Genomic DNA, 25,023 nt, shown 5'->3' with positions numbered 1-25,023 from the left:
TTTACCTTCTCTTAGGGGGAACATGAAGATATCTTAATAGCGTTTATTCTCTCCTATACTATACTTTTTCCTATATTGAATACTGAAGATTGTAAAATCTCTTTCGATGGACAGTATACTGCTCAGACTATGTCAGTTGCTAATAGATTTGGATATTTAGTGTGGTAGCAAATTACATCAGTGCGCCAAAGGTTAAGGCTATACACATTTGCACCAATCTTCCTTCAGGCTACAGTGGCTATGGTTTAGCGTTGGTAAGTATTGAAATCTAAGGGGTATGAAGCGCACGGAAGCTGTGTGGGTAACAGGTGAAAATTTGTGCAACTGGACTGCAGTCGTGTTTTGCAATCTCTTTGCGTGAGGAGAGCTGCACCATCACCTTCTAGTCTAGAAACTATCTGAAACACAGCCTCGCCCTGCTCTGACTCTCACTGCCTGGGGTTGGGGGCACAGTCGAAGCCCAGCTTTTTAAATGCCCTCTCAAAACATTTTTACCGCAGAATGAATAAATGCAGAACGGATTTCAGAGACGGTCTCCTGCGAGAGTTACAGGGGGTGAGCTCAGATATACTGTATTATGTGCAAATCCAATGGCGAAAATCACCTCAAATAAAGCTTCATGTGCACCGACAACAGACATAAAACACATCTTCCGTCACACATCTGAGACCACTATCAAGTCTCCCCGCCGGCTCAGTTACCCCTGACGCCTGTGCATTTTCTGGGCGGTACGTAAGTGGCATACTAACACCTCCCAGCCCTCCGGAACTGACATTTTCCTGTGGAAAGAGCGAGCATAGTGCGCCTTACACTACTCGAAAGTTGCACTTGTCTGTTGTTTAATGTATCGCAGTTTTGCAAAACATCCTCTCCTGTTAGATCTGTGGCTGTGTAAATGAAACATACGTTTCCTGGAGAGATTCCGCAGAGAAAGTGACACATCGATGATCATTCTAAGCATAAGAAATGCCCAGCGAAGGAGAATTGCCGCTATCGGTCTTATTCTTGTAGGGGTTATTATGTACTACTACATCAGGTAAGCCCGTGACTCGTGATAAACATGCAATGCACAGTAGAAATAACCGATGTCTACATTTGCCGGCTTGTAAACGGCATTAAAACACACCTCACGACGTCTTAGTAATAATCCTGACCGTGCTGGAACGAAGTGGGTTATGCAGAAGGCATTTCACGTGCTTTCGCGTTTTGTTTTGAGCAAAATCTACAGCATTATCACAGTTTTGAGCGGCCACGATAGTGGCTTTTAAATAAGGCGAATAGATTTTTACAGTTTATTGTGAGAACACGAGAGGCGTTTATCATTTATGAAACACATCACCCCCCGTTTAAAGTCCAACCAATCGAAAGACACATGTACGAAGAAAACGCCTAATTATGACCATCGCGTTAAAAGTGAACTCCGTGGGTAATGAAATTGGGCTTTAAGCATGCCGAACACCGGATTGTCACTTGAATGAAAATACCATGCCAGCTGCTTAAATGGGTATTAAGACAGAAAGAGCAGGAATACGTCAGCAGAAGCAGCTGCTAACAATAGTAGAATAATTATTATGTAAAAAAGTACAGCAGGTAGTCCTTAACTGGTCAGTAATGATGTGATACCCTTACCCTTTACAAATTCGTTGTGAGGGAGATCCTTACAGTATATTTGCCTTTCTTTTAAGTACTATTCGTGCAAAAAGGTTTTTTTAAAAGATAATTTCAGAGCCATGCACTTCAAAGCGGAATCAGAAGGGAAATGCTGGTTGATTTCTAGAAACGTTACAAAACTCGGTGGTAATCAGTGATGTGTTGTGAGTGTGGTGGAGTCCTTCATGTTCTTGACTGATTATGATTTTTTATCCCCTTTCAATGGGACACGAATATCGTCAGCATCACAAAGAAAGCATAGCAGAGAACGTACTGTTTATTTGCGCCAACTGGAAGATTTTGGTGTCTCTCAACCAATTTTGACTGTTTTTCAGAGCCTTTATCGAGAGCGTTCTGACGGCCGCTTTAGCTGTTTGGTTCGGCAACACCTCTACTCAGCTCTAAAAGTGCAGTGTGTTGTTAGCTCTGTGGAGAAGGTCATTGACTGTTCTCTGCCCTCCATGGATAATTTATTCAATTCCAGAGCAAAGAAACAGGCAGGAAAGATCACAGAAGACAACTTCCACCTAGGTTACGCCCTGTTCCATAAACGTCCTTTAGAATGACACTAGTGGTCTATTAAAACCAGAATCACCTGGTACTTGAACAACTTTTTTACTAGGGCTGTTATTTTGCTAATCCAGAATTTCTAGTTATGAGTGCACTGCCTTAATGAGGTCTATTGTCTGGTTTGCGTGTGGTATGTGCAGAAAGCTTTTGCAGCACCAAGTGTACCAGATTAATGTCCTTCTTCGTGAAACAGACTGGGCAAATAAAGGAGAATCCGATTCTGAATTCAGAAACTGGCACGTGGTTTCATTGCTCGTGACCTTCAAAACTGTTTTTTTTTATAAACGTTTTAGAGATGCCGAGGTGCGGTGTGTTTCTGAGGCGGTTGCTATGGGGTCTCAAGGGACCCTCTGGTTTGAGGTACAGTACCAGTACCAGGCTAAGACTGAGACAACATATATTGCCAAATCTGCAACAGCAGCATGGCTCTCAGATATAACAAGAACGCCAGGTGCATAATTCACTTTTGTCTTTTGAAGCAGACCACTGCAGTGTAAGTAGTAAGTAATAAAATAACTTGCCTTGGCTACCTACAGTAGCTTAAAGCTGGGAAAATCACTAGAAGAGATGTGCAAATTATTTTAACTTTTTAATTCATTTTTTATATTGGCTTTTGGTCAGTTTCTTGCTTTCCATCCATGCATCCTTGAGTGGGATTCAGTTCTTACGTAGCTGGTGCCCCATTTTCCTGGATCTCTGGTATAGTATAGTAACTTCAGTGTGTCCCCAGTTTTTTACGTTACTGTCAATTTCCATCCGTTCTGGAAAATGAACATATTGGTTGAAGACTCTCTGCAGGAGGCAATATGTCAAGCATGTAAGTAGGTTTGTATAAACTGTATAGTTTTCAGGGGTCTTGGTATTGATCGTGAGGCACATTGCAGACTTGCTTCAGTGAGCCTTTTTCCCCCAAAATGTTTCAATTTACACTTCTCTTCCAAATTTACCAGCATGCTCACTGAGTGTATTTTGTCTGGCTTAATATCTCACTTTTACAGACTTTTTATTTGTGGGCCTGAGGTTTCAGATAGTACACGAATGGGCAATTCTGATATTAACTGGACAGAAATGAGGAAAATTGCTCACAAGAATAAAAGAAATATGACAATTGAGAGAAGGCCAGTCGGCCCAGCTGGCTCATTTGATTCCTAGTAGTTACTTGATCTGATGATCTCATCCTGCTGTTTCTTAAACAAAGCCCAGGGGTCGGCTTCAGCAACACACCAGGAGTGCTTGTTTTTAGACCCCTCTGCCCAGTACATTTTCAGGACTCTAGGTTGTAGGTTCAGGACATAGTTAAAAAGGTTTTCAGGTGCACGTGCAAACGTTTAAATACAGGTGAAAGTTTTGCACTTTAATGGAAAACACTGCATGTAATGCAGCTTTTATAATATTTATAAAAAAATATATTTTTTAAATGGCTTTCCATATATAATTTCCATATATATTACCAAATTTATTCTACCCCAACTCTCTTTTGTACAGCACTTTATATGAACCAAGTTTATCCAGCTCTCTTCATCTCCCCCCAAAACTGACCTACTGTAGATTCCCTTTTTGGACTCTCACCTGATGGCAAAGGTTTCATATCTAAGATTTATTCCTTGTTTTTTTCATGATGTTTTCCATACTTGTCCGTAGTTAAAATTTGCGAGAACAAGTCCTGGACACAGTTGTTATATTATTCAAATGAGCCAGTGGCAGTCCTGTTCAGACACGGCCTCATGTCTGAGTCTGAGCTTGCTCAAAGGTTTCTCAGTTTGGATGTGTAACAGATGTGGATGGGCTCCTGCACCTCTCATGCATACCTTTTGGTCTTGTCCCAAACTGGTTAATTTCTGGTCCTCCATCTTTGCCACTTTGTCTAATATTGCTCATCTTGAAATCAAACCCTCTCCTTTTTGTGGTGTTTTCGGTGTGCCACCTCATAACCTCACCCTATCAAAAATACAGTCTGTCTTGCAAGGCGCTTTATCCCCTTTAAATGGAAGCAAGTTGCCCCACCCTCATTTGTCCAATGAATCACAGATATGAACCAGTTTTTTCAGCTGGACAAAATTAGAGACTAATTGGATCCACCAATATGTTTTTTTTGAAGCTTGACAATCATTTCTGAACTATTTAGAGACTTTAAGAACCTCCTTCTGCACCCTAGACCTTCTGTCACTAATTGGCTGCTCAGATGATCCCTGATAGTACTGGCCTTACATTTATTTTGCTTCCTAGAGACTTTAGGGCAGAGTAATTAGTATTTTGCTGTGCTCTTTTCCTGTTTTCATGAGTTATACGTCTCCGGTTCTGTTACTTGAATATGCCGCTTATGCGTCGTGTATTTAAGTTGGTTTATAACCGGTAAAAAATACTTGTGGGGGGGATTAAAAACCCGGTTTCCCACCAGCTCGCGGACGGTGATGATGAAGATAAGCCGGAAGGTGGGACTGGAGGCGGAGTCTTCGGAGTTCACGCTCGGGGGAGAGAAGTTCCGGATCCTGGGGGGATCCGTCCACTACTTCCGCGTGCCGAGAGCCTATTGGAGGGATCGCATGAAGAAGATGAAGGCCTGTGGCCTGAACACTCTCACCACGTGAGTGTGGCCGTTGGGCCATTTCTTCCTCTGCCTTTGTATGACTTTGGCTCGGATTCGGTTTTGCTTTTTGTTTAAAATTTCGAAACGCCCCTTATTTTGACTTCAAAGAGCCAGTTGTGGGTTTTTTCCACACCTCGGCTTGCAGCTCCAAACAACCACAGTCCCCTGACACACCCAACATCATGCAAAACCAGCCTTTTCACACATCACAGGGAGCACAGCCCCCTACTGGAGGATGAGCACTGATCACAGCAGAGGTGCGACCTCACCTACAGCGCCGTGTGCCTGCAAGCACCAGGAGGCCAGAGGTGGCGCTGTGTCACTGACAGCCCATTGTGTGCCGCCGTTTGGAGAAACCCAATGGCTGTTGGCTTGTGTCATGACAGGCTCAAACCCGCGGCCAGGGAGCTCAGCCTGTGCTCAAGTGAGCTCCTGTATGAGTTGAGCCATTCAGGAGACCCTATTTGTTCTAGTTTATTTTCATCTTGGGAATATATGAATATATTGGGGGGAGCGGCAGCACTGTGGTTAAGGATCTGCGCCTGTGGCTGGAAGGTTGCTGGTCCAAATCCCACGGCCGACAGAGGAATCCTACTCCATTGGGCCCATGAGCAAGGCCCTTAACCCCAGCTGCTTCAGGGGCGCTGTACAATGGCAGACCCTGCGCTCTGACCCCAAGCTTCTCTCCCTGTCTGTGTGTCTCATGGAGAGCAAGCTGGGGTATGCGAAAAGACAAATTCCTAATGCAAGAAATTGTATATGGCTAATAAAGTGATCCTATATGGATAACATACTACAAAGTATTTAGCTTTGTACAATAAATTGCTACTGAAAAGTTTATTTTGTTTTAAAATGGGAGCATGCATTTTTCTTTTTGTTTTTACTCTGAGCCTTGCAAACAAGTTGCAAAACGCTAAATGGCTTCAGTCTGATTCTGATGTTTTGCAGGTATGTGCCTTGGAATCTACATGAACCAGAGAGAGGGCGCTTTGATTTCAAAGACCAGCTGGATTTAGAGTAAGCCTTCTCCTCTTTGTTTGGAATCAAAGGAGGTCAAAGCTCCTGATGAGTTTTGTGCCTCCACTTTTTCATCCAGTCTTTCTAATCTTGCAAAATGATCCGTAGTTTAATCATGAATCCAATGTTGTGCCCGCCACTCAAATAATTAGGAAAGTATATTCCTGTAATTTACAAGATTTATAATCTAAAAAAAACCTAAAAAATCAGATGTAAAATATCTCAGGAATGCAATCTGGATTCCGTATTTGTTTGAGACCTTTCTGTTGAAACACACTTACTGTACAGTTATGTGACTCATGAATGTTTTCATCTTCTCCCAGATTTCTTGTAGATTATGAAAATGTAGAGGAAACCCAAATGGTGGTATGTTTTTAGTGCAAAATAGTTTTAAAGGAAAGTGATGACATTGGTTGTTTTATGAAGCAGCATACAGTGGGCTCAATAATTATTTGCAACCTTGATAAAGATGAACAAAAAAAAACAACATACAAAATAAACATCACAGATAATGAGCTTTATTTTATGTCCCCCAAAATGGAAAAACTACAGGCTTTTATTCTAATGCAATTATTTCTAAACAAATATGTAATACAATTTTTCTCCTATGGGTTTTTTCATTCCAAAATGAAATCTTCAATGAAATTCAGCTTACCTGAACACAATTCTGTCCAAAGGAATTATTTTTTGAACTTGTCGGAGCTGTTTCTGTAGCTTATAAAAATTAGGTTACACACATGAGCACATGTGCAAGGTAATGCACATGTAACCTTTCGGTTGCTGATCTTCACAAATAAGGTAATGGATACAAAAAAAATGAGAAGTTAAATAAACCACTATGCACTACTAAGGCAATGATCAAGAAGTTCCAAACCACCAAAACTGTGGTTAACGTACCAGGAAGAGGACACAAGTACATCTTGGCCACTGTTTAAGAACTGCGATACCTGGTTGCATCTTGGGGTCAAGTCTCCAAAATCAACAATTTGATGGTACATCCATGCCAACAGGCTATCTGGAAGGGTTGCCAGAAGAAAGCCCTGACAAACAACAAGAGAAATTGAAACAGCTGGACTTTGCCAGACACCACTGAGACCAGGTGCTGTGGTCAGATGAGTCACAGAATTTAACTCTTTGGCCTTTCACATTAATATAAGATCACCTAATTAGCCATTTACAATTTCTTGCATTAGGAATTTGTCTTTTTGCATACCCCAGCTTGGTCTCCATGAGACACACAGACAGGGAGAGAGAAGCTTGGGGTCAGAGTGTAGGGTTAGCCATTTACCACATACGGCGTCTCTGGAGTAGTTGGGGTTAAGGGCCGGGCTCAGGAGCCCAGCGGAGTAGGTTTCCTCTTCCGGCTGCAGGATTTGAACCGACAGCTTTCCAGCAACAGGTGCAGATCCTGAGCCACAGAGCCACTGCACTGCCCCATTACCAGTACGTTTGGCTTCAGGAGAGGAACACATGCAAAGAAAAGAACCTCATACCCACTGTGAAATATGGTGGTGGATCGTTGATGTTCTGGAGCTGTTTTGCAGCCACTGTCCCTGGGGCCCTAGATAAGATCAATGGCATCACGGACTCTTCTAAATATAAGGATACTCTGGCCAAAACCCTGGCTGCCACTAACAGAAAGCAATGACTCACTCGCATGTGGACCTTCCGGCACGACAGTGACCCTAAACACACCTCAGAATCAACAAGGCAATGCTTGGCTGAAAACAAAATCTACATTTATAAATTTCTGCAAGGTCGAAGTTCTCTCCTAATGTGTTCTCTAACCTTATTAAACATGATAGGAAAGGCTTTGTGCTGAGGAATTTGCGTCAGGTACTAGAAGCAGGGGATCCAATCATTTTGAGAAACAAATAGTAATGAGAAATAATTGTATTAGAATAAAATCCACTAGTTTTCCCATTTTGTGGGGCAAAAGATATTGGTCATTACCCGTGCAGTTTATTGTTTAAAGCTTTTTTTGTTCATCTTTATCGAGGTTGCCAATAATTGTTGAGCCCACTGTATCGCACAGACAACACTTAAGGGAAATGGTTTGTGATGTAACACAAGAAGTGGCAGCACATAATATGATTGAATGAATATTACTTTGTTCATGAGAAAACATGTCACAGTGCAAATAAGCAAAAACCAATGACACCAATGTAAAACCCAGCTGATCTGGGCGAGTTTACTTCTAAATTGTTTTTGGGATGGATTGTCGTTAGTTTCCAATCTGTGTTTAAAACAAAACGCATTTAAACCTATAACGTCACAGGTGTTTTCACACCCATCCCTGCCCAGATGAGTCTGTGTGCTATTTAAACCACATGAGAGTTATCTGTTCAGAGAAAATGGTTCATTAAGACCGGTCTCCACTCAGGAGAGCAGCACATAGACTGCTCACACATCAACACCAAACCTACACCTTGACTCCTAATTAACAACTCTTGAAAAACTCCCTGTTCCTTCAGTGTTTTGTTGCCTTTTCTGTCAGTAACATTCAGCTTGATTTCATCCAGCGGGAGTTTCATTTCAAATATATATTGGAGAGGGGGATGTTCAAGCACAGAGACAGGGGATGGGAATTTCAAACAGACACGTGAATCAGATGTGTTTTCAACACTGTGGAAAACAGGCAACATTAGTGAAGTTGCTGTACTATCATTTGACTACGTTTCATTTAAACATTTGGTATGAACCAGAGCTTTACTTTATTAAGTTAAAGATCTCTGCCATGCCAAATTATGCCACTCCTTAACATGGGAGGGTTGTTCGACTTTTCTGCTGTACTGGTGCAGCAGTGATAAAACACCCTCTTCTGGGTTGTCTGTGTAAGGCCCTGCACGGTGTGTGAGGCCAGGCTGCAGGGAATCGGATGTTTCTGTGTTTGCTTTTCATTTCGTGTCGACAATCATAGCAGAGCTGCATTGGCTCTCTGGGGAAAAAAAAAACGCTGTTGATTTTAAGGTGGGGGTGAGGTCTGCTCCTCTTGTTCTACTTTCTCATCTCCTGTTCCTTAGGGCCTTCATTAATCTGGCAGCAGATGTGGGACTGTGGGTGATTCTGAGGCCCGGGCCCTACATTTGCTCAGAGTGGGATCTCGGCGGACTGCCAAGGTGAGTGTGCTGCCCACTCGAACTACAGGAAGGCCTCCCCCTAAACAGCTCCAGCTTTATTTTGCCTGTCAAACCTTTGGACTCTGCTTACTGTTTTCTTCCCTGTGCTAATCAACTATGAAAACAGGACATGGGGCGGAGAACAAAATATGTGATTACCTGATACTTGCAGATCCATTAAAAATGAAGAGCATGTGTATACTGTACAAAGGTCTCGTGTGTGTGATAAAAGAATCTCTTTGGAGGAACACGACGATTTGTTATGCTAGTTTTCCATCATAGCAAAATGGCAGATTAATCTGAGCTTTGTTTGTTTTACTGAGTAACAACTGAGGTCTCTAAGAAGGCTTATTTTATTGTCCTAGCTGTCTTGTTTTGCAGTTGTTGTCCTGTGAATTAGACCTTACTGTTCTTCTCCTTCAGTTTGTACAACAGATTAAAGCTGCTCAAGAAAGGTACGGATAACTCCCTGAGTTTTTACAACCGGAGTAAATCACTGATTCTGGAGAATGTTTGTGGCTTAGCAGAAAGTTAGATTAGTCATTAAGTAGGTAATAAGTTTCTGCAAGGGTTAGGCAATCTGACAATTTCTGTTCATTCCCTTACATAAACTAATCTGATATCTTGCAGCACCTCCGCAGAATTTCATCCGGAAAAAGTCCGAAAGATGAATCACCACTCTTATTCCTCAAGTCCTATCTTGGCCTTTCCCTTCAACACTTGGAGTTGATTTTTGCCATCTAAAATCTTTAAAAAAGAGGGATAAGTGTGCATATTTCAATGCAGTTAGGCGTCTCCTTTGTTAGAAAAAATATGTAATTGTCATTTTCTCGAAGAATCTGCAAGCGCTGATCTTGTGTTACAGTCCGCACTCAGTCGATTAAAAGTCTTGGGACTTGTCCTTTGGATTCTGGGACACAGAGTTGTATGGCTAAAGTATACTATTGGTAATGGGTGTGGGGCTTTAACAGCTGTATGGCGCAATTTAGAATCTGCTACTACTCTGGGTATTAGTGTAGTACAAATGGCACAATTAAACAATATTTTTAAAACCCTGCTATTGCATACGTGGCCTGAGGCTGGTATGCCCACCCCCATCCATTTTCGAATCAGTTCATGGGCTCCAGGGTCACAGGAGAGCTGGAGCATCCCTTGGAAAGAACAGGCGCAAGGTGGGATACATCCTGGAGGGGATACCAGTCCGTTGCAGGGAGGAAACTGGAGTACCTGGTGGAAACCCATGCAAATATGGGGAGAACATACAAACTCCACACAGACAGCATGCTGGGAATCGAACCCAGATCCCCAGAGCTGTGAGGCAGCAATGCTAATTACAGTGCCACCGTGCTGCCCAGACTCAAAGTGCATCATGGACACCCTTCAGTTTAATTAAAAAGTCTATCGGTGGATAGTGCTGTCTTTATAAGAAGAGCTGTCCCCCCTGTCGCTGTTGATGACTTCCTGAACCGCTCTGCGGTTGCCTTCCAGCTGGCTTCTCCGCGATAAAGACATGCGGCTCAGGACGACCTACGAGGGCTTCACCGAGGCTGTGGATGCCTACTTTGACAGACTCATTCCGATAGTGGCGCCCCTTCAGGTAATCCGCCCGAGAGCATGAGACAACGTCTGTATGTGCTGAGCCATTTGTGCCGATGCTTTTCCTGGCTCCGTTTATAATAATAATAAATGATAATAAACTTTATTTTATATAGCACCTTTAAAGGCAGATTCTCAAAGCGCTTTACAGGATGACAACAATAAATAAGAAGAATACACAAGATAAAACACAATTACAATATACAGAGGTAACCGTGGATGGTGGTACTAAGAAAAGCAGAGGGGTGAAGAATGGAACCAGTTAAGTAAAGGCTTTTCTGAAGAAGAGGGTTTTGAGTTTGGATTTGATGGAGTTTGGAGAAGTTGACTCTCTGATATCCTTGGGGAGAGAGTTCCAGAGCTCTGGGGCGCAGCAGGAGAAGGCCCTGTCACCCATACAATGTAGACGTGCTTGGGGGACAGTAAGGAGAGCAGAATTAGAAGAGCGAAGGTTGCCAGGTGGGGAGTAGGGCGATATTAGTTCAGACAGGCACTGAGGTGCCAAGCCATGCAGAGCCTTATAGGTGAGCATGAGGATTTTAAATTTTTTGAAGGATTTTATTTTGGAATTTGATGAACTGTGACCCGAAGCCAGTGCAAGGACTCCAGGATAGGAGTAATGTGAACACTTGCACTAGACTTGGTCAGGATTCTGGCTGCTGAATTTTGGACATACTGCAGTTTGTTAATTTTTATTTCAAGTTTATTTGTAATAAAAGTTCAAGTTTATTTGACTTCCTGCATTTGTCTTCCTGTGCTTTTAAAACAAACCTCTTCTGCAAAGAAGGAATCAGTGATGTACTGTATATAGCACTGGGAGGGATTCTGACGCCTCAGTAATAGGAAACTGTGTGCACGTTGCAATGTGCTCTTATCTAAAGCTGTATAGGGCATCCTGGTGCAAGAGTATTTAAAAACGTGACCTTTTTCTGCTCAGGTGTCCTCTTCTATGTAGTCATGGTGCTTTTTAATTTCTACAGTTCAAGAAAGGGGGCCCAATCATCGCGTTCCAGGTGGAGAATGAATACGGGTCTTATGCTATGGATGAAGAATACATGCCCTACATGAAAAAGGTATCTGGAATTTTGCCTTGCCTGCCAACATATATGCTCAATGTGTTTGGTGTGAAACATAAATACTCAAAGTGTTTTGCCTGTAAATCATACGTTCTGTATGGTTTGCGGTTCTGAGTTTTATTTTGTGCAGCGGAGACCACCAATGTTAGATGACAAAGGAAAAATGTACCGCAGAGCCTGACAGGTCGCTATAATAATAAGAGAAATACCTGTGAAGAAGCTTGGGCTTCACATGCACTGCAACAGGGAGCGGCACCCTCAGAAGCCACGCACGCACGCACACGCACGCACGCACACAGGTCCACTGGGGCTCTCCATGGAGACACAGCTCGCTTCAGAGGTGACATCGAGTCCCCAAGGACTTGCGATGTGCCAAGATAAACCGCAGCTATCATCCACCTAGTAATCTCTCTGGACCTGGCCCTTATCAGAGACGCAAATAGGTGGATGTGTGTTTTTACCTCACCAAAACACCATTAGCCCCTCTGCACATCTCAAATCAAACAATACAGTCTACTTCCACAAGTCCATTCAGCTAGATCTTTTCTTTTGTGCATCCTGTTAAATAGATCTTCAAGCACAGAAGTTGAGAAATCAAGGGAGGGTCTTTAGTTCTGACAATAACTTCTAAATTGTATTCAAGAAACTAAAAAGGAAACCAAAAAATAATCAGAATTCCGTTCAGGTACGTTTACACAGCAAAGTTTCAAATCATTCCCCGTATTGTATACTGCTCCGTACTTGATCACAGAGGTTCTGAAAATGAATGCTGAACAGAAAACATATTTTGATGTAGTTCACTTGTGTTCAGCATTCATTTTCAGAACCTCTGTGATCAAGTAATGAGCAGTATGCAGTACGGGGGATGATTTGAAACTTTTAAAGGAGACGCCTAACTGCATTGAAATATGCACACTTTTCCCTGAAACCAGCATGGTTATCATCTGATCACCAACCTTGCAAGTATCAAATCTCTGCTGTTTTCTCTCAGAGTCTGCTGTCCAGGGAGATAGATGAGCTGCTGATGACTTCAGACAACAAAGAGGGGTTTAATCAAGGAGGAGTGGAAGGAGGTATTGTGCCTTGTTTGTTTTCGGAAACGGATCCTGTGTGTCATCGCGGAGATGAAAGATCATTCCCATGTGACTGCTGTGATGTCATGTTGCTGTAAAAAAAATAAAATCCTCGCCAACTGATCCCTCAGTCTTCAGAAAGACAAGAGGTTCTTTGTCACTCTTGTTCTGACATTGATTTCAGAGTGACGCCAGCAACAAACGCACAAACAAAAAAAACAACTGCCCTTGGAGCGTCGGCTTATTTTAAATTACTTATTTAAACCAAAGATATAATAAAGTATTGTCCAATCATTTTAAATTTCCATTTAAACCAAAGAAATAATAAAGTACTCTGTACAAATCTATTGGTTTCTCAGAAAGGAGAAACCAATAGATTTGTTTTATAGACACATGGCACTGTATTTATGGTGGCATGTGTGTGTTGTCAAACAGGAAAGGCCTCCCTTGTGAGTTTCCTATTCCTGTATGTTTTGCACCAAACCTTAATAACGCTCTCCTTTCTCTGTGGTGTTGAAGCTTTGGCTACCATCAACCTTCAGAAACTGAAACCTGAACATCTAAATCTTCTAGAAGCTACACAGGCAAGTATAAAACACGATCTAATGGCAAAAAATGAAGTTCTTTTTCTTTTGTACCTGCGCATTTCATGATAAAGATGGCAAAAGGCATTTTGGTACCAGACTGTTAAACAAAAACAAGGGTATTCAGCACCCTACGAAGATAGAAATTCACAGGTTTAGGACAAAATTGCCAGCAGCCATGTCATTCTGCATCTCCCAGCTGGCAGTCCACTGAAGCTCAGCAGGTGTGAGCCTGGTCAGTACCTGGATGGGAGACCTCCTGGGAAGAACTTTTGGTTGCTGCTGGAAGAGGTGTTACTGGGACCAGCAGGGGGATGCCCACCCTGTGGTCTGCGTGGGTCCTAATGTCCCAGTATAGTGACGGGGAGACTGTACTGTAAAAAGGCGCCGTGCTTTGGATGAGATGTAAAACCAAGGTCCTGAATTTCTGTGGTCATTAAAAAGTTTCTCGAAAATAGAAGGGGTGTTACCCCGGCGTCCTGACCAAATTTGCCCCTGGTCTTTACTGATCACGGCCTCCTTGTAATCCCCATCTCAGAACCGCTTCATCACTCTGTTCTCCTCCCCACTGAGAGCAGGTGTGTGGGGAGTGTACGCTTGTCAGGTAATGGGGACTCTCCTCCACCACCACCAGTGTGCAGCCCCACCTGGATGATGGCACTCTGCATCATCCAGGTGGGGCTGCACACTGGTGGTGGTGGAGGAGAGTCCCCATTACCTGACAAGCTGCACACTGGTGGTGGTGGAGGGGAGTCCCCATTACCTGACAAGCGCTTTGAGTGGAGTGTCCAGAAAAGCACTATATAAGTGTAAGCAATTATTAAAATAAACACACACACGTGTGTCAGTAGAACCACAATACCTTAGATAAATTAAGCCTAGTTAAAAAATTTAAGGTGGGTTACATTGAATTATAATTTTGAAGCAAGACGGAGCCCAAAACGGAGAGGAGAATAGAATGTCATGTTTACATTTGCAATTTTGTCTTTATTTTAGGATAATTAAGATTTTTTAAAATATAATTTAAGATAAGAGAGGTACATGATGTTTAGATGCTTCTCTAGATTAACCAAATCCATGTCCTAATGTGGCCTTAGTTGTTTAGGTTGTGGCCTTAGTTTAGGTGTTAGATGTTCAGGTTTCGGTCCTGATTATTTATTACTTACAGATTCAATGACCCAAGAATAGAGATGTTACCCTATTTCTTTTTGCTTGTATATTCTTGTCTGCCAAAATGCCCCCTTCATTCAGATTGTGGTAGTTTCTTACATCTCCATCTGACCTGCAGGGGGCTGCTGGTGCAGAGTCACTCAGGTGGATCAGCCCTTCAGTGGTGGATGATGTTGGTCTCCTCCTATATGTAAAGTGTTCTGGGATGAAAAGTGCTTTGTAAATTCAATTAATTAGTAGATAGTATGCCACTATCACAAGAACATTGTTTGATGTTGTCATTGCTTATAATAATTATTCATTTGACTGAACTAGGACCTATAATTAACTATATAATTCATTACCATCTAATAGGAATTGGAAAATTAATGCAGCAATAATAAATACTAAGTTAATTAGTTGAAGAGCCATAAGGATACAACATCAGTAGAGTGGGGTGGTCCTCACTGACAAGGGATTGGTGAGTTTTTTGCTGCGGGTTGTGCCCTCACACCTTTGATCAGCTGTCAAGGCAGATGCAGGCGCAACCATCCCTTCAGGCTTGTGTTTGTTTCAGCCCCAGAAACCCAAGATGGTCATGGAATATTGGACTGGGTGGTTCGATTCCTGGGGAGATCTTCATCACGTTTTCCCCACAGAGGGTAAGGCAGGCATACACTTGATTCAATTACAGTGGTTCTGAAGATGATTTTGTAATGCGCTGTGATTGTAGGCCTGAAGGGCATGTCTGGAATCTTAGGTTGGTTTTGCAGTTTGCGAAGACCTGTTGTTGGTTATACTAGTTTGGCCACTGCTGTGTTCATATAAAGTGACAGATAGGGTAAGTTTGCTTTGCAAATGTGTCGCTTTGCATTTTTAGCGACCTGAACGAGTGAAAGCGAGAGATGTTTTATATCTGGAGGGGTTGTGGGACAGCGCCATGGGAAAACAACACACACCACTTTTGTTACTACAAACACAAAAATGACTGGTCATGTTTTGTTAGTCTTCTGCCGTCGCTCCGAATGATAAATGTCACCTTTGAGAAGTGGCAGTGGACGTTAGGCAGAGACAATTCAAAGCTTTTAAAACTGGTCAATAACAGGTTTGCAGGGACAGGCCGAATTTGTTCATTACTTTTGTTTCTTCCAGAATGCGCGAGGAAAACATGATGTTGCTCCATTGTTAATTGTTCCCTCTGCTGTTTTATTTTCTGTTTGGAGCTGTTTTCACACTCCTTGCATATTTACAGCCTTCCTTTCTAGACTCTTATCAACTTTATCCCACAGGCGGGAAAAAGAACAGCAGAGGTCCGTGGGATCTCAATTAAAAGCTTTCTTTTGTATTTGAATGTCTTCACCAGATTTCTGCTGGTGGTTCTGTGTCAGTTGTTCTCACCCACTATAGAAAGTCATCTCTTGTGTGATGTTTGGCCGAATTGTGCACTGATTCTGCAATGGCTTTCTTTGGCAGACATGGCTGCCACAGTGACAGAAATCCTCAAGAAGCACATGTCCATCAACCTCTACATGTTCCATGGCGGAACCAACTTTGGTTTCATGAGCGGAGCCCTGGAGTTCGGCACCTACAAGCCAGATGTTGTCAGCTATGGCAAGTAGTCCTCATTTTAGTACTCTTCCTTAGTTGTGAGCTGGTAGTTCCTTTCCTGCTTGTATTAATCATTAATAATAATAATAATAATAATAATAATAATAATTTCTAGACACTCCACTCAAAGCACTTTTACAGGTAATGGGGACTCCCCTCCAGCACCACCAATGTGCAACATTCACATGGATGATGCGACGGCAGCCATAGTGCGCCATAGAATGCTCACCACACACCAGCTACGATATTAATCGTCATTAAGACAACCTCATTTAGTCCTAAGACCAAGAAAGCCAAGGGTTCCTGAAGAATTATGACACTGTCGAAAACGTCTGTCTGAATATCACTGCAAACTAAGAGGCTACAAAGGAGAGGCTGGCCATCCTCCTGGAGAGCAGCAGTCCAGCAGGTTTCTTGATAAAGAATTCAATCCTTTAAAATAACAAAATGAGACCCCACCTGCAGTCACCTTGAGACAGATTTTTTCTTTTTCTGCCTTAAAGGAATATATTAATTGCTAACTTGATCAAAAACTCATATCTGTGACAAGTTTTAACAAACAGGTGACTGACGGTGGAATGTCAGAAGGTGCTGGTTTGCATTGTGTGCGGTTGACACCTATGTACCACAACATATTGCTGTTTGTGACCAGCAGATGGCTCTGTCAGTTCACCTCAGTGCAGGCCGAGAGCTATGTGGGAATTTCTGATTTTGAGTTACTGGAGAGTCTTGGGGTCCCCAGGCTTCCATTCCACTCAAGTTCTAGGATTTAAGTGGTTCTTTTATTTATTGATTGATGGCTTAATTAGCTGGACAAATGTGTAACACTAACCCACAGACTACTGTACATTTGGGAGAAAGTTCCTGCTTGGGCATCATCTAATGTAAAAGCCCTTTGAAAAAGGGAAAATAATGATTTAGGTGAAGTAATTGAAGAATCTCCCTTTTGTAATGTGACTGGCTGCAGCAGGCATACAGAGACTTAATAATATGTAAGTGATGCCTTCCTCTTTTTTTACTGCTTTGTTTAAAGGTAAGAGGGTATAAAAATGGTATTGCAAGGCTTGGTTTAGTAAATTAGTTTCTTGTATAGTGTTTGTCAGGGGAGAGTGATAGTCTGCACACCATTAAAGAAGGAATAATATTTTATCTGTGTACTGCATCTTCTTTTGAATACCCACACAGTGAGAAAAATTAGCAGTTAAGACAGGGGTTGAATGTATTGAAATTAATAAGTTTCCAGAAGCAGATACCGAGAAACAAAGACATTTCTTCAACCTTTCTTGATAAGAATGGTAGTTCTTTTTTTTTGCCTGTGAACCCCACAGCTGACTGTCCGTCAGGGGTGTTTAACATGTGGCCCGTGGGTAGTAGTGGTCAGAGGTATCGGCCAGGAGACAATTCACACCTTGTCTGATAGTGAATAGCCCGCACACACATCAAAACTCCCTCAGTAACACAACTGTAGCCGTCCAGCACACACATGCTCTCTGTGGTTCTCTATTTCTACCCAATCTTGGTTTTCCCTGTTTGATGATGTCACAGAGACATCATCAAACTGTGATGTGATGATGTCACAGATGTAGTCTGACGGGGGCGTGTCTATGCATGAAAATGTTGGGGGGGAAAAAAAAATTGGCACCACAACAACACAACACAACACTTCTTCCAAATTCTGGAGCAACCTTAGTGACTGATCCACTAATTGGCTCATTGAAACTGGACCTAGTGTTAGTAGAGGTTTTGAACATGGCACTAAGGTCCTTCTAATGTATTGTCTTCATAGAAAAATAAAATTATGTGGTTCAAAAGTGAAGAAATTTCTATTTCTTCATAGAATTGCATAGACATTTTGATTTGTACAGGTTACCAAAGAGGAATAGCGAGAGCTCTATAAGTTATATTTTTTATTTGCTTTCTAACACCCGAAGCACTAGCAATACATTTTGCTGACAGGTTGTTAAAAATAAAGTGGATGTTCAGAAATAAAACTCACTAATAAGTGACAGCTATCACAATTGAAGTGGCTATAAAGGAAGGCCCGGCCATTGTGGCAAAAATGGCTTTGTACAGCAGAAAAAGATTTTAAAATACATGATTCACAGTAGCAAAACATCTGATAAACTGAGCATTTGTATTTTTACTTTTGCAAGGTATTGAAAGAGGTATCCCAGCAGAGATTTATGTAGTGTGCAGTATTCACAGCTGTGGTATAATAAATAATTAAGGTGCTGTAAACAATGCTAAGAAAAATTCTAGACCCAGAGAGTAATGCATATGTTTTGCTAAATCATTATGTAGTGAAGGCTATGGTGATTAAAATAAACATAAAAAAACAGACTACAAATATATGATGTTACTGTATGTAATTGTCGTGTCTGATATTTTGATAATTTATAGTATGTATGGCCTGCTTGAAGTATATTTAAATCTAATGTAGCAGATGAGTTTGCCATTCCTGGTCTAAACGGTCTAAAAATCATTATTGTATTGTTATGTGGTGATATTATAAGAGGTGCCTGTGCTGGAACGATGATAAAAGCTAATTCAGTATGAGATCAGGAGGCGTGCGTCCAGCCGAAAAAGTGATGTGTCATTTCTCACGAGACCGTCCTCTGAGGGTTTCAATCAATTCTGCAGCTATTTTCCCCCACTTTCACCTTGTTTTAATGACACTGATATTTAAGATGGATTGTGCTGTCAGGGGACCTTTTGACAGCTTCTGAAGTCCTTGTTTTGCGCATCTTCGGTTTAACTAATGTATAGATACAGTATATATTATCATTGAGGTTATGGCAGTGCACCAGTCTGAGGTTCCAGAAGGATGAGTCTGAAGGAGAAAGGCACCCTGTGGTAAAGATGAAACATATTCAATATAGCAGACAAATAGATACTTGTTTCCCCAGAGGCTTGGAGAGATCATAAGGCACCGTTGCCGTTTCTCACTGGAGAAGTACTTGTCTTTCAGATTATGATGCCCCTTTGTCTGAAGCAGGAGACTACACTGAGAAGTACCATCTGCTGCGGAATATATTCAGCCAGTACCACAGTAAGTCTTGTCATCAGAGGTTACAGCTCTCTGCCCTCTGTGCTAAACCCAGAAAAGAGACTTCCAAGAGCAGGACAAAACAGCCAAAAATATTTTAATTTGCCTGTTATTTTCCACACTATGTACTGTGGAAATCTGACCCTGGCCTGGGTCATTGCTCTGACCTGGCTTGAGTGCATTTTCAACAAACACCTGCTGTATGAGACCTTCAGGAAAAACTGTTGAGTGTTCAGGTGGGTAGCTGCGTCAGCATGCGTCGTCTGCAAAGGAACAAGTAGCATTGTGCCATGTGTGGAAGTTTATCTATTTCATACCTAGTGGTCACTCATAAACACCCATTCATGGTTATAACATAGGGTGTCCAGAGCTGTACTTGGATTACCTGTATACAGTGAGAGGATACTCCTGGTGTGTACATTCTTTGGTGTTCTCTGGAAATGGCCATTTCATTACAAGTTAAAACTCCTCTCAAATATTCATTGACCTGCACTGTGACTTCTTAACACACTGCATACAATGTGAAAACATGTTGCATGCATGCATTGGTACATGTCAGTATATAAAACAAAATCTATGAGAGACCGTTGGAGAGAAGTCATAATGTAGCCAAGCTCAGTTCAGTTGTTTCTAGTCATGCTCATTATTTTAAAGTCAATTTTAAAGATTTTTTTGGTGCGGAATAAGTGTTTGACACGCTGGGGAGTATTTTAGATAGGTAGTATTCAACGTCTAGTTAAATTCTTTTAATTTAATTCTGAAATGAGGCTCTTAGGAAACCAGATTTGGTTTATATTTAATGTCAGGAACGCAGTGCCTTCTGAGACGTAAAACAACTAAATATAATCCCTTGCAATGTCATTATTTCCTGCTTAAAGGTAAAACCGAATAGCTTGTTGCAAGGAGAAAGCCATGGGACTTTATTTCCTTGATTACAAAACCATAACTGTTGTTGTTTTCCTGGGCGCACTAAGGGGGCAAAACAGTTCCCAAATTAGAGATTATGAACCACCATGAACAAAATGAAAATATTGAAAGCAATTTTAAATATAAACCCAGCAAAAAATGATTGTGCTCTAATTACTAATTTAATTACTCTATTTGCTGTTAGTAATGTTACAAATATACGAGTTAAAGAAAATAGAAAATGCTGACCGGGATAATTAATAATGAAAACAAACAACCCAAACTGTAAAAATATGCACAATGGGTGGTATAGTTAGAGGCACCTGAGTTCTTTGCTTTCTGGCACACTTTACTGAATAAACAAATATATAACAATAACACCAACATGCTGTGTCAGCATGCGTTGGCTGCAAAGGAACAAGTAAAGGTTTATTCCATGCTGAAAAGAGAAGAAAAGAAACGCGATGTTTCGTCTGTGGAGCCTTCTTCGGGTGATGCCCCCTGAAGAAGGCTCCACAGCAGGAACGTTGTGTTTCTTTTCTTCTCTTTTCAGCAAGGAATAAACCTTTACTTGTTCCCTTATGAAACAACATACAGATTACCCTAATTACAAACAAGATGTCATCTTGACCACCCAGAAAAACCCAGCTTGCTAACTGCTCAGAAATCTTCTATTGCTCTACAGGCCAAGAAGAGAGTTAAATTGTTGCTGTCTTAAGTAAAATGGAATACAACCTAGAGCTAATTCTTCCATCATAAATGCGTGAAAGCTCTCAAGTGAATGGGATCCTTTTCTAAGAATGCATCGCTGATGAAGAGAGAACGTTTTTAGCCTGGGGATTGCTTACAAAGGAAAAAAAAGTTTCCTCAAACAACAGAAGTGCAAGCTCTCTTAGACAAGGTTCAAATAGCTAGCTTCAGTCTGGTCTTTTAAGGTTGATTCCTAAAAGGCCCTCTCACCTAGCGTGGTTTTTCTCCTCTTTCCCCCTCTCTTCCTTCTGTCTCTTTCCTCCTTTCTCTTCTGTTTTGTCTGCTTCTGCCCGTCTGTCTTTTTACCTCATTTTTCTGGACTGCTGGTCACTCTTAATGGTTGACTAGAGTAATTTTCCAGAAGGTCCCCTTTGATCTTGCCTCTCAGATAACCTAAAGCTGCTATCCATGTTTTGTAGATACAAGCACCTCAATAGCCACTTCAATAGCTGTAACAACAGCCTTCTAAGTGTTTCAAGAGGATGATCTGATATTTCTAAGCCACCTCAAACTTTACCTTAAACAACATAGTCTGTATTTGTTTTGCCACAGCATGCCTGTTGTTTGAAAACAGTCTTTTCCCAGCTGGGCCCAGCTTTTACAATAAGCAGACTGTACTGATTTCTGAGTGCTTTGGACCGAACCTGGTGTCATGGACTCATTGGGTTTTCTGTTGTAATTCTGACACATTGTTTCCTTTAGCTGAGAAGCTTCCTTTGGTGCCTGCGCTGTCCAGGAAAGCTGTCTACGAAACGTCAATAATGTATCACTACATATCTATGTGGGAGGCCCTGCAGTTTACGGAAGAGGTAAAAAGAGAAGCTGTGCGGTCCTTTTTTCTCCATTAAGCACAATGGTGTAAATTTGTGCAACTTTTGTATGGATATATGTGTAAAATAATACAGCATGCACTGCTGCTTCAAATCTCTGGGGTCCTGGCTTTGATCCTGGGATGAGGGAGCCTTCTGTCAGTAGCTGTATCACCCTGCAATTCACAGCTGGCAAACCACTGAAGCTCAGCAGGTGTGAGCCTGGTCCTCCTGGGAAGGCTATGGTTGCTTTGCTCACCCTTCGATCTCTGTGGGTTCTAATGCCCCAGTATAGTGATGCTGGTGATGCTGGTACTATACTGTAGAATAGGCACCATTCTTTTGGATGAGACGTAAAACCAAGGTCCTGACTCATTAAAAGATCCTGGTCATGAAAAATCCCAGGGCCTTATCTCAAAAAGAGTAGGGGTGTTAATCCTGGTGTCTTGACTGAATTTCCCCTTGGCCTTAACCAGGCCTCCTAATAATCCCCATCTGTGAGATGGGTTCATCACTCTGTGCTCCCCTCCTCACTGAGTGTGGTGGAGGTACTGGCTCACTCTGGCTGCCGTCACGTCATGCAGGTGGTGGCTGCACATTGGTGGCACTACGATGGACTGTCAGTCTAACCAAGGTGTATTCCTGTCTTGCGGCCTGTTTCTCCAGCCCTTGCTATGATGAAGTGGCTGTGGGCAGTGGAAGGGTGCTGTAGCTCAGCTGCGGTGTTGTGCAATTTGGTTTGTAGGGCACACCCTGACATTCCACTAAGCTTCTGTGATGGAGAGATGCTTAGACAAGAAGTAAGCAGTCTGACAGGGAGGCAGAATTTTAATTCCGTCCTCTGGCGCCCTGTCATGTGTCTCACTCCAGATTTCAACTGCCCAGCAATTTGTGCCAAAAGCAAGGCCAAACAAAATTAAGACCTTTTTCGGTTAAGTGCCGCAGCATTTCTGGGCCTGGTCATAAACCGACAGGAAATCGCATAAAATCCTTTAATGTCTACTTGTCTCACATAAAAGGGGCCCACAGTAACAAGTGGTAGCTGTGAGTCCAGTGTGAGTCCAATGTGATGTGTAGGATTGAATACTGGATTTAGTGCAGTGGAAAAGTTATGCATGAGTATCAGTTACGTGTGCCTTGTGTAAAGGATTAATGTTTTTCCAAATTAAACACTTGTTTTTGAATTACAATAGTTGAGTGAAAGAGGACAGGTAACTGATTTTTAAACTTATTTTGGGAAACAATGGCACTGTAGATGGTTCCAGGTATGATTCAAGGCTGTGAATTTTTGTCATGTTCATTTCTACACTTTTGTGCTTTTATGTCACTACATGCTGTGCTGTTTCTGACATTTACTTGTCAGGCTGAAAGAGGTTTGCCGGCTTTCTAGCTCGAGCTGCAGTGTTACCATTAAGGACTGGATTTTAGAGAGTTATTGCTGGCAGCCTTTTTGAAAGCCAGCGGAATTATTAAAAATATCCACAGGGATTTTGTTGTCGAAATCCAGCTACTTCATTTCTTTCATAATTTGAGCAGGATTTTGCCTTTCCAAAAAAGAAACAAAGCAGCAGCAGGAATTCACTAGATTAACTGCTTTATATTTATATAGTATCCCATCTATTCCTGAATGTGTGATATGCAGTTTGCCATAGCTACACAAATTAATACTACACTTTGTCCACCAGAGCTTTAATTTCATCTTCTGTTTTTGCAAATCCATTCGGACAGGACAATGATCTTGCACTTAGTATGTAGGAAAGAAGTGAAATGAAACTTGGATGTCTGCTGTCTGCTGTCACAACAGGATCTGCCATCTGCTGTCTACATCTGCTGTCGCATCTGGATGTTTGCCTGCAGCTGAAAAGGCAATTCTCCATTTGGAAAAGTGGATGAGAGTCCGCTTTTTTGGTCATTTTGCGGGCTCACCCTTAAGAAAGATTTTCGTGGTCATCTTTAACCTGGCTTTATATCAGGGTTTTACCCTAGTGTGCCTCCATGAGTTCAATATGCCTTCATGGATCATGGGAATGTCACAATGTACTGTAGCAGGCAAACATTCGTGGTACATATGGTGGTATCCCCATGGACCAGTGAAGTGAGGCAGCCAATCGAAAACCACCCCCGATCCACAGGAAGTGGGATAAGTGAAACCCAAACCCAGGTCAAGGTGCGCATGCTTTGGTACCAGTTTGCACTACATCTGTGTGTGGCTGGACAGGGCTTGTCAGAGTCAGCACCTGCTGCATCTCCCAGATCCTTGTTACAGTCCAAGGATGGTAATACTGGTAATTCCATAATTCCGGTAATACCAGTAATTCAATGTTAAAGAAGATATAAAGAGCAAAAGAAAGGAAACACGTGAGAGAAGGCCATTAAGCCATTAAGCTTTTTTGAGCTCATTGATCTGGAGGTTCTCTTGTAGCGATCTCTTTAAGGAAGCCAGGGTGATCGACTCAGCCACATGACTTAGGCAGCTGGTCCATTGTCCCACAACCCCTCCATCCATTTTCTGACCGCTACTTCCCACTCAGGGTTCTGGCATTCAGGGGGCTCAAGGCGGGTTTCGCCCTGGACGCGACACCAGGGCAGACGCACAGTCACGCCAATGGCTTCTTTTCCCAGGAGCCAATGAACTTACCAGTATGTCTTCAGGCTGTGGGAGGAAACCAGAGCACCCGGTGGAAAGCCAGGTGAACAAGGGGAGAACATGCATACTCCACACAGACAGCACCCCAGAACTGACACCAGGGCCCCGGCCGGCCCAGGCGATAGTGCTAGCCACTGCACCGACCCACCGCCCGCCCTGCAGCTGCTGGGTTCTCAGTGTTAAAAGAGCTTCCTTTTGGTTTCCCCTTGTACTCTTGTTTGTTGCAAAGCGCTTCCACTGCTGATGCGGATCTCTGCTCTCTTCCCAAGCCCTTCAAGTCAGAGAGGCCGGTGAACATGGAAAACCTGCCGGTGAACAATGGCAACGGGCAGTCCTACGGATACACTCTGTATGAGACCACCATCACCAGCGGTGGGACCCTGCACTCCAACAACAGCGTCCGCGACAGAGCCCTGGTGAGTGCTCAGCTAGGACTCCACCTGTGCATCATTCCTATATGTTTTTTAAGTAAATGCTCATTTCCTGAGGGCATGCTTACTTTCATAGGTGCCTGTCCCCACAGCTCCTTAAATTCACTTGGAATTCCACTCTCTTTTCAGAGTGTCTCCCACTTAAAGCTCAGGGGGGTCGAGCTAAACACCTGCGTCTCATTGCTGCTCTCAGCATCCATTTTGGCTCCAGGCCACAGCATTTGGTCAGGGTTTGAGCCAAGATGGAGGCTTCCCAGGGAAAGCTCTCAGCAGCTCCATGCAGTTATTAATTAAAAGCAAAAATGACAGCACTTCAGAGGCTGTGGTAGATGGATTCAAGACAATTGGGAAACAGGTGGACTGTTGTAAAATTATAAGCTTCTTGGCAAAACAAGTGGAGGATGA

At 42.4% G+C, this 25,023-nt stretch overlaps 1 protein-coding gene across 2 annotated transcripts in view; it reads left to right on the top strand.

Annotated features, from left to right (window-relative positions):
- The first annotated feature begins 736 nt into the window (after nucleotides 1-736).
- The window catches only part of LOC102689564 (beta-galactosidase-1-like protein 2), a 29,818-nt gene continuing 5,531 nt past the window's right edge, over nucleotides 737-25,023 (top strand). Inside the window, exons 1-13 of one of the 2 annotated variants that reach the window (XM_015337373.2) lie at nucleotides 737-1,036; nucleotides 4,619-4,804; nucleotides 5,756-5,824; nucleotides 8,848-8,943; nucleotides 10,432-10,540; nucleotides 11,520-11,612; nucleotides 12,607-12,688; nucleotides 13,208-13,272; nucleotides 14,999-15,083; nucleotides 15,895-16,032; nucleotides 18,998-19,078; nucleotides 21,434-21,540; nucleotides 24,457-24,603. In XM_015337373.2, coding sequence (XP_015192859.2) covers nucleotides 945-1,036; nucleotides 4,619-4,804; nucleotides 5,756-5,824; nucleotides 8,848-8,943; nucleotides 10,432-10,540; nucleotides 11,520-11,612; nucleotides 12,607-12,688; nucleotides 13,208-13,272; nucleotides 14,999-15,083; nucleotides 15,895-16,032; nucleotides 18,998-19,078; nucleotides 21,434-21,540; nucleotides 24,457-24,603 — 1,350 coding nt within the window. In that variant the 5' untranslated portion in view covers nucleotides 737-944. Of the gene's footprint in view, nucleotides 1,037-1,761; nucleotides 3,038-4,618; nucleotides 4,805-5,755; nucleotides 5,825-8,847; nucleotides 8,944-10,431; nucleotides 10,541-11,519; nucleotides 11,613-12,606; nucleotides 12,689-13,207; nucleotides 13,273-14,998; nucleotides 15,084-15,894; nucleotides 16,033-18,997; nucleotides 19,079-21,433; nucleotides 21,541-24,456; nucleotides 24,604-25,023 lie in introns of those variants that run through there. The other variant, XM_015337374.2, reaches the window with a different exon arrangement.

This window comes from Lepisosteus oculatus, chromosome 23 (assembly GCF_040954835.1).
Source record: "Lepisosteus oculatus isolate fLepOcu1 chromosome 23, fLepOcu1.hap2, whole genome shotgun sequence".
Classification (NCBI taxonomy): Eukaryota; Metazoa; Chordata; class Actinopteri; order Semionotiformes; family Lepisosteidae; genus Lepisosteus; species Lepisosteus oculatus.
This window is presented reverse-complemented; position numbering and strand designations above follow the sequence as displayed.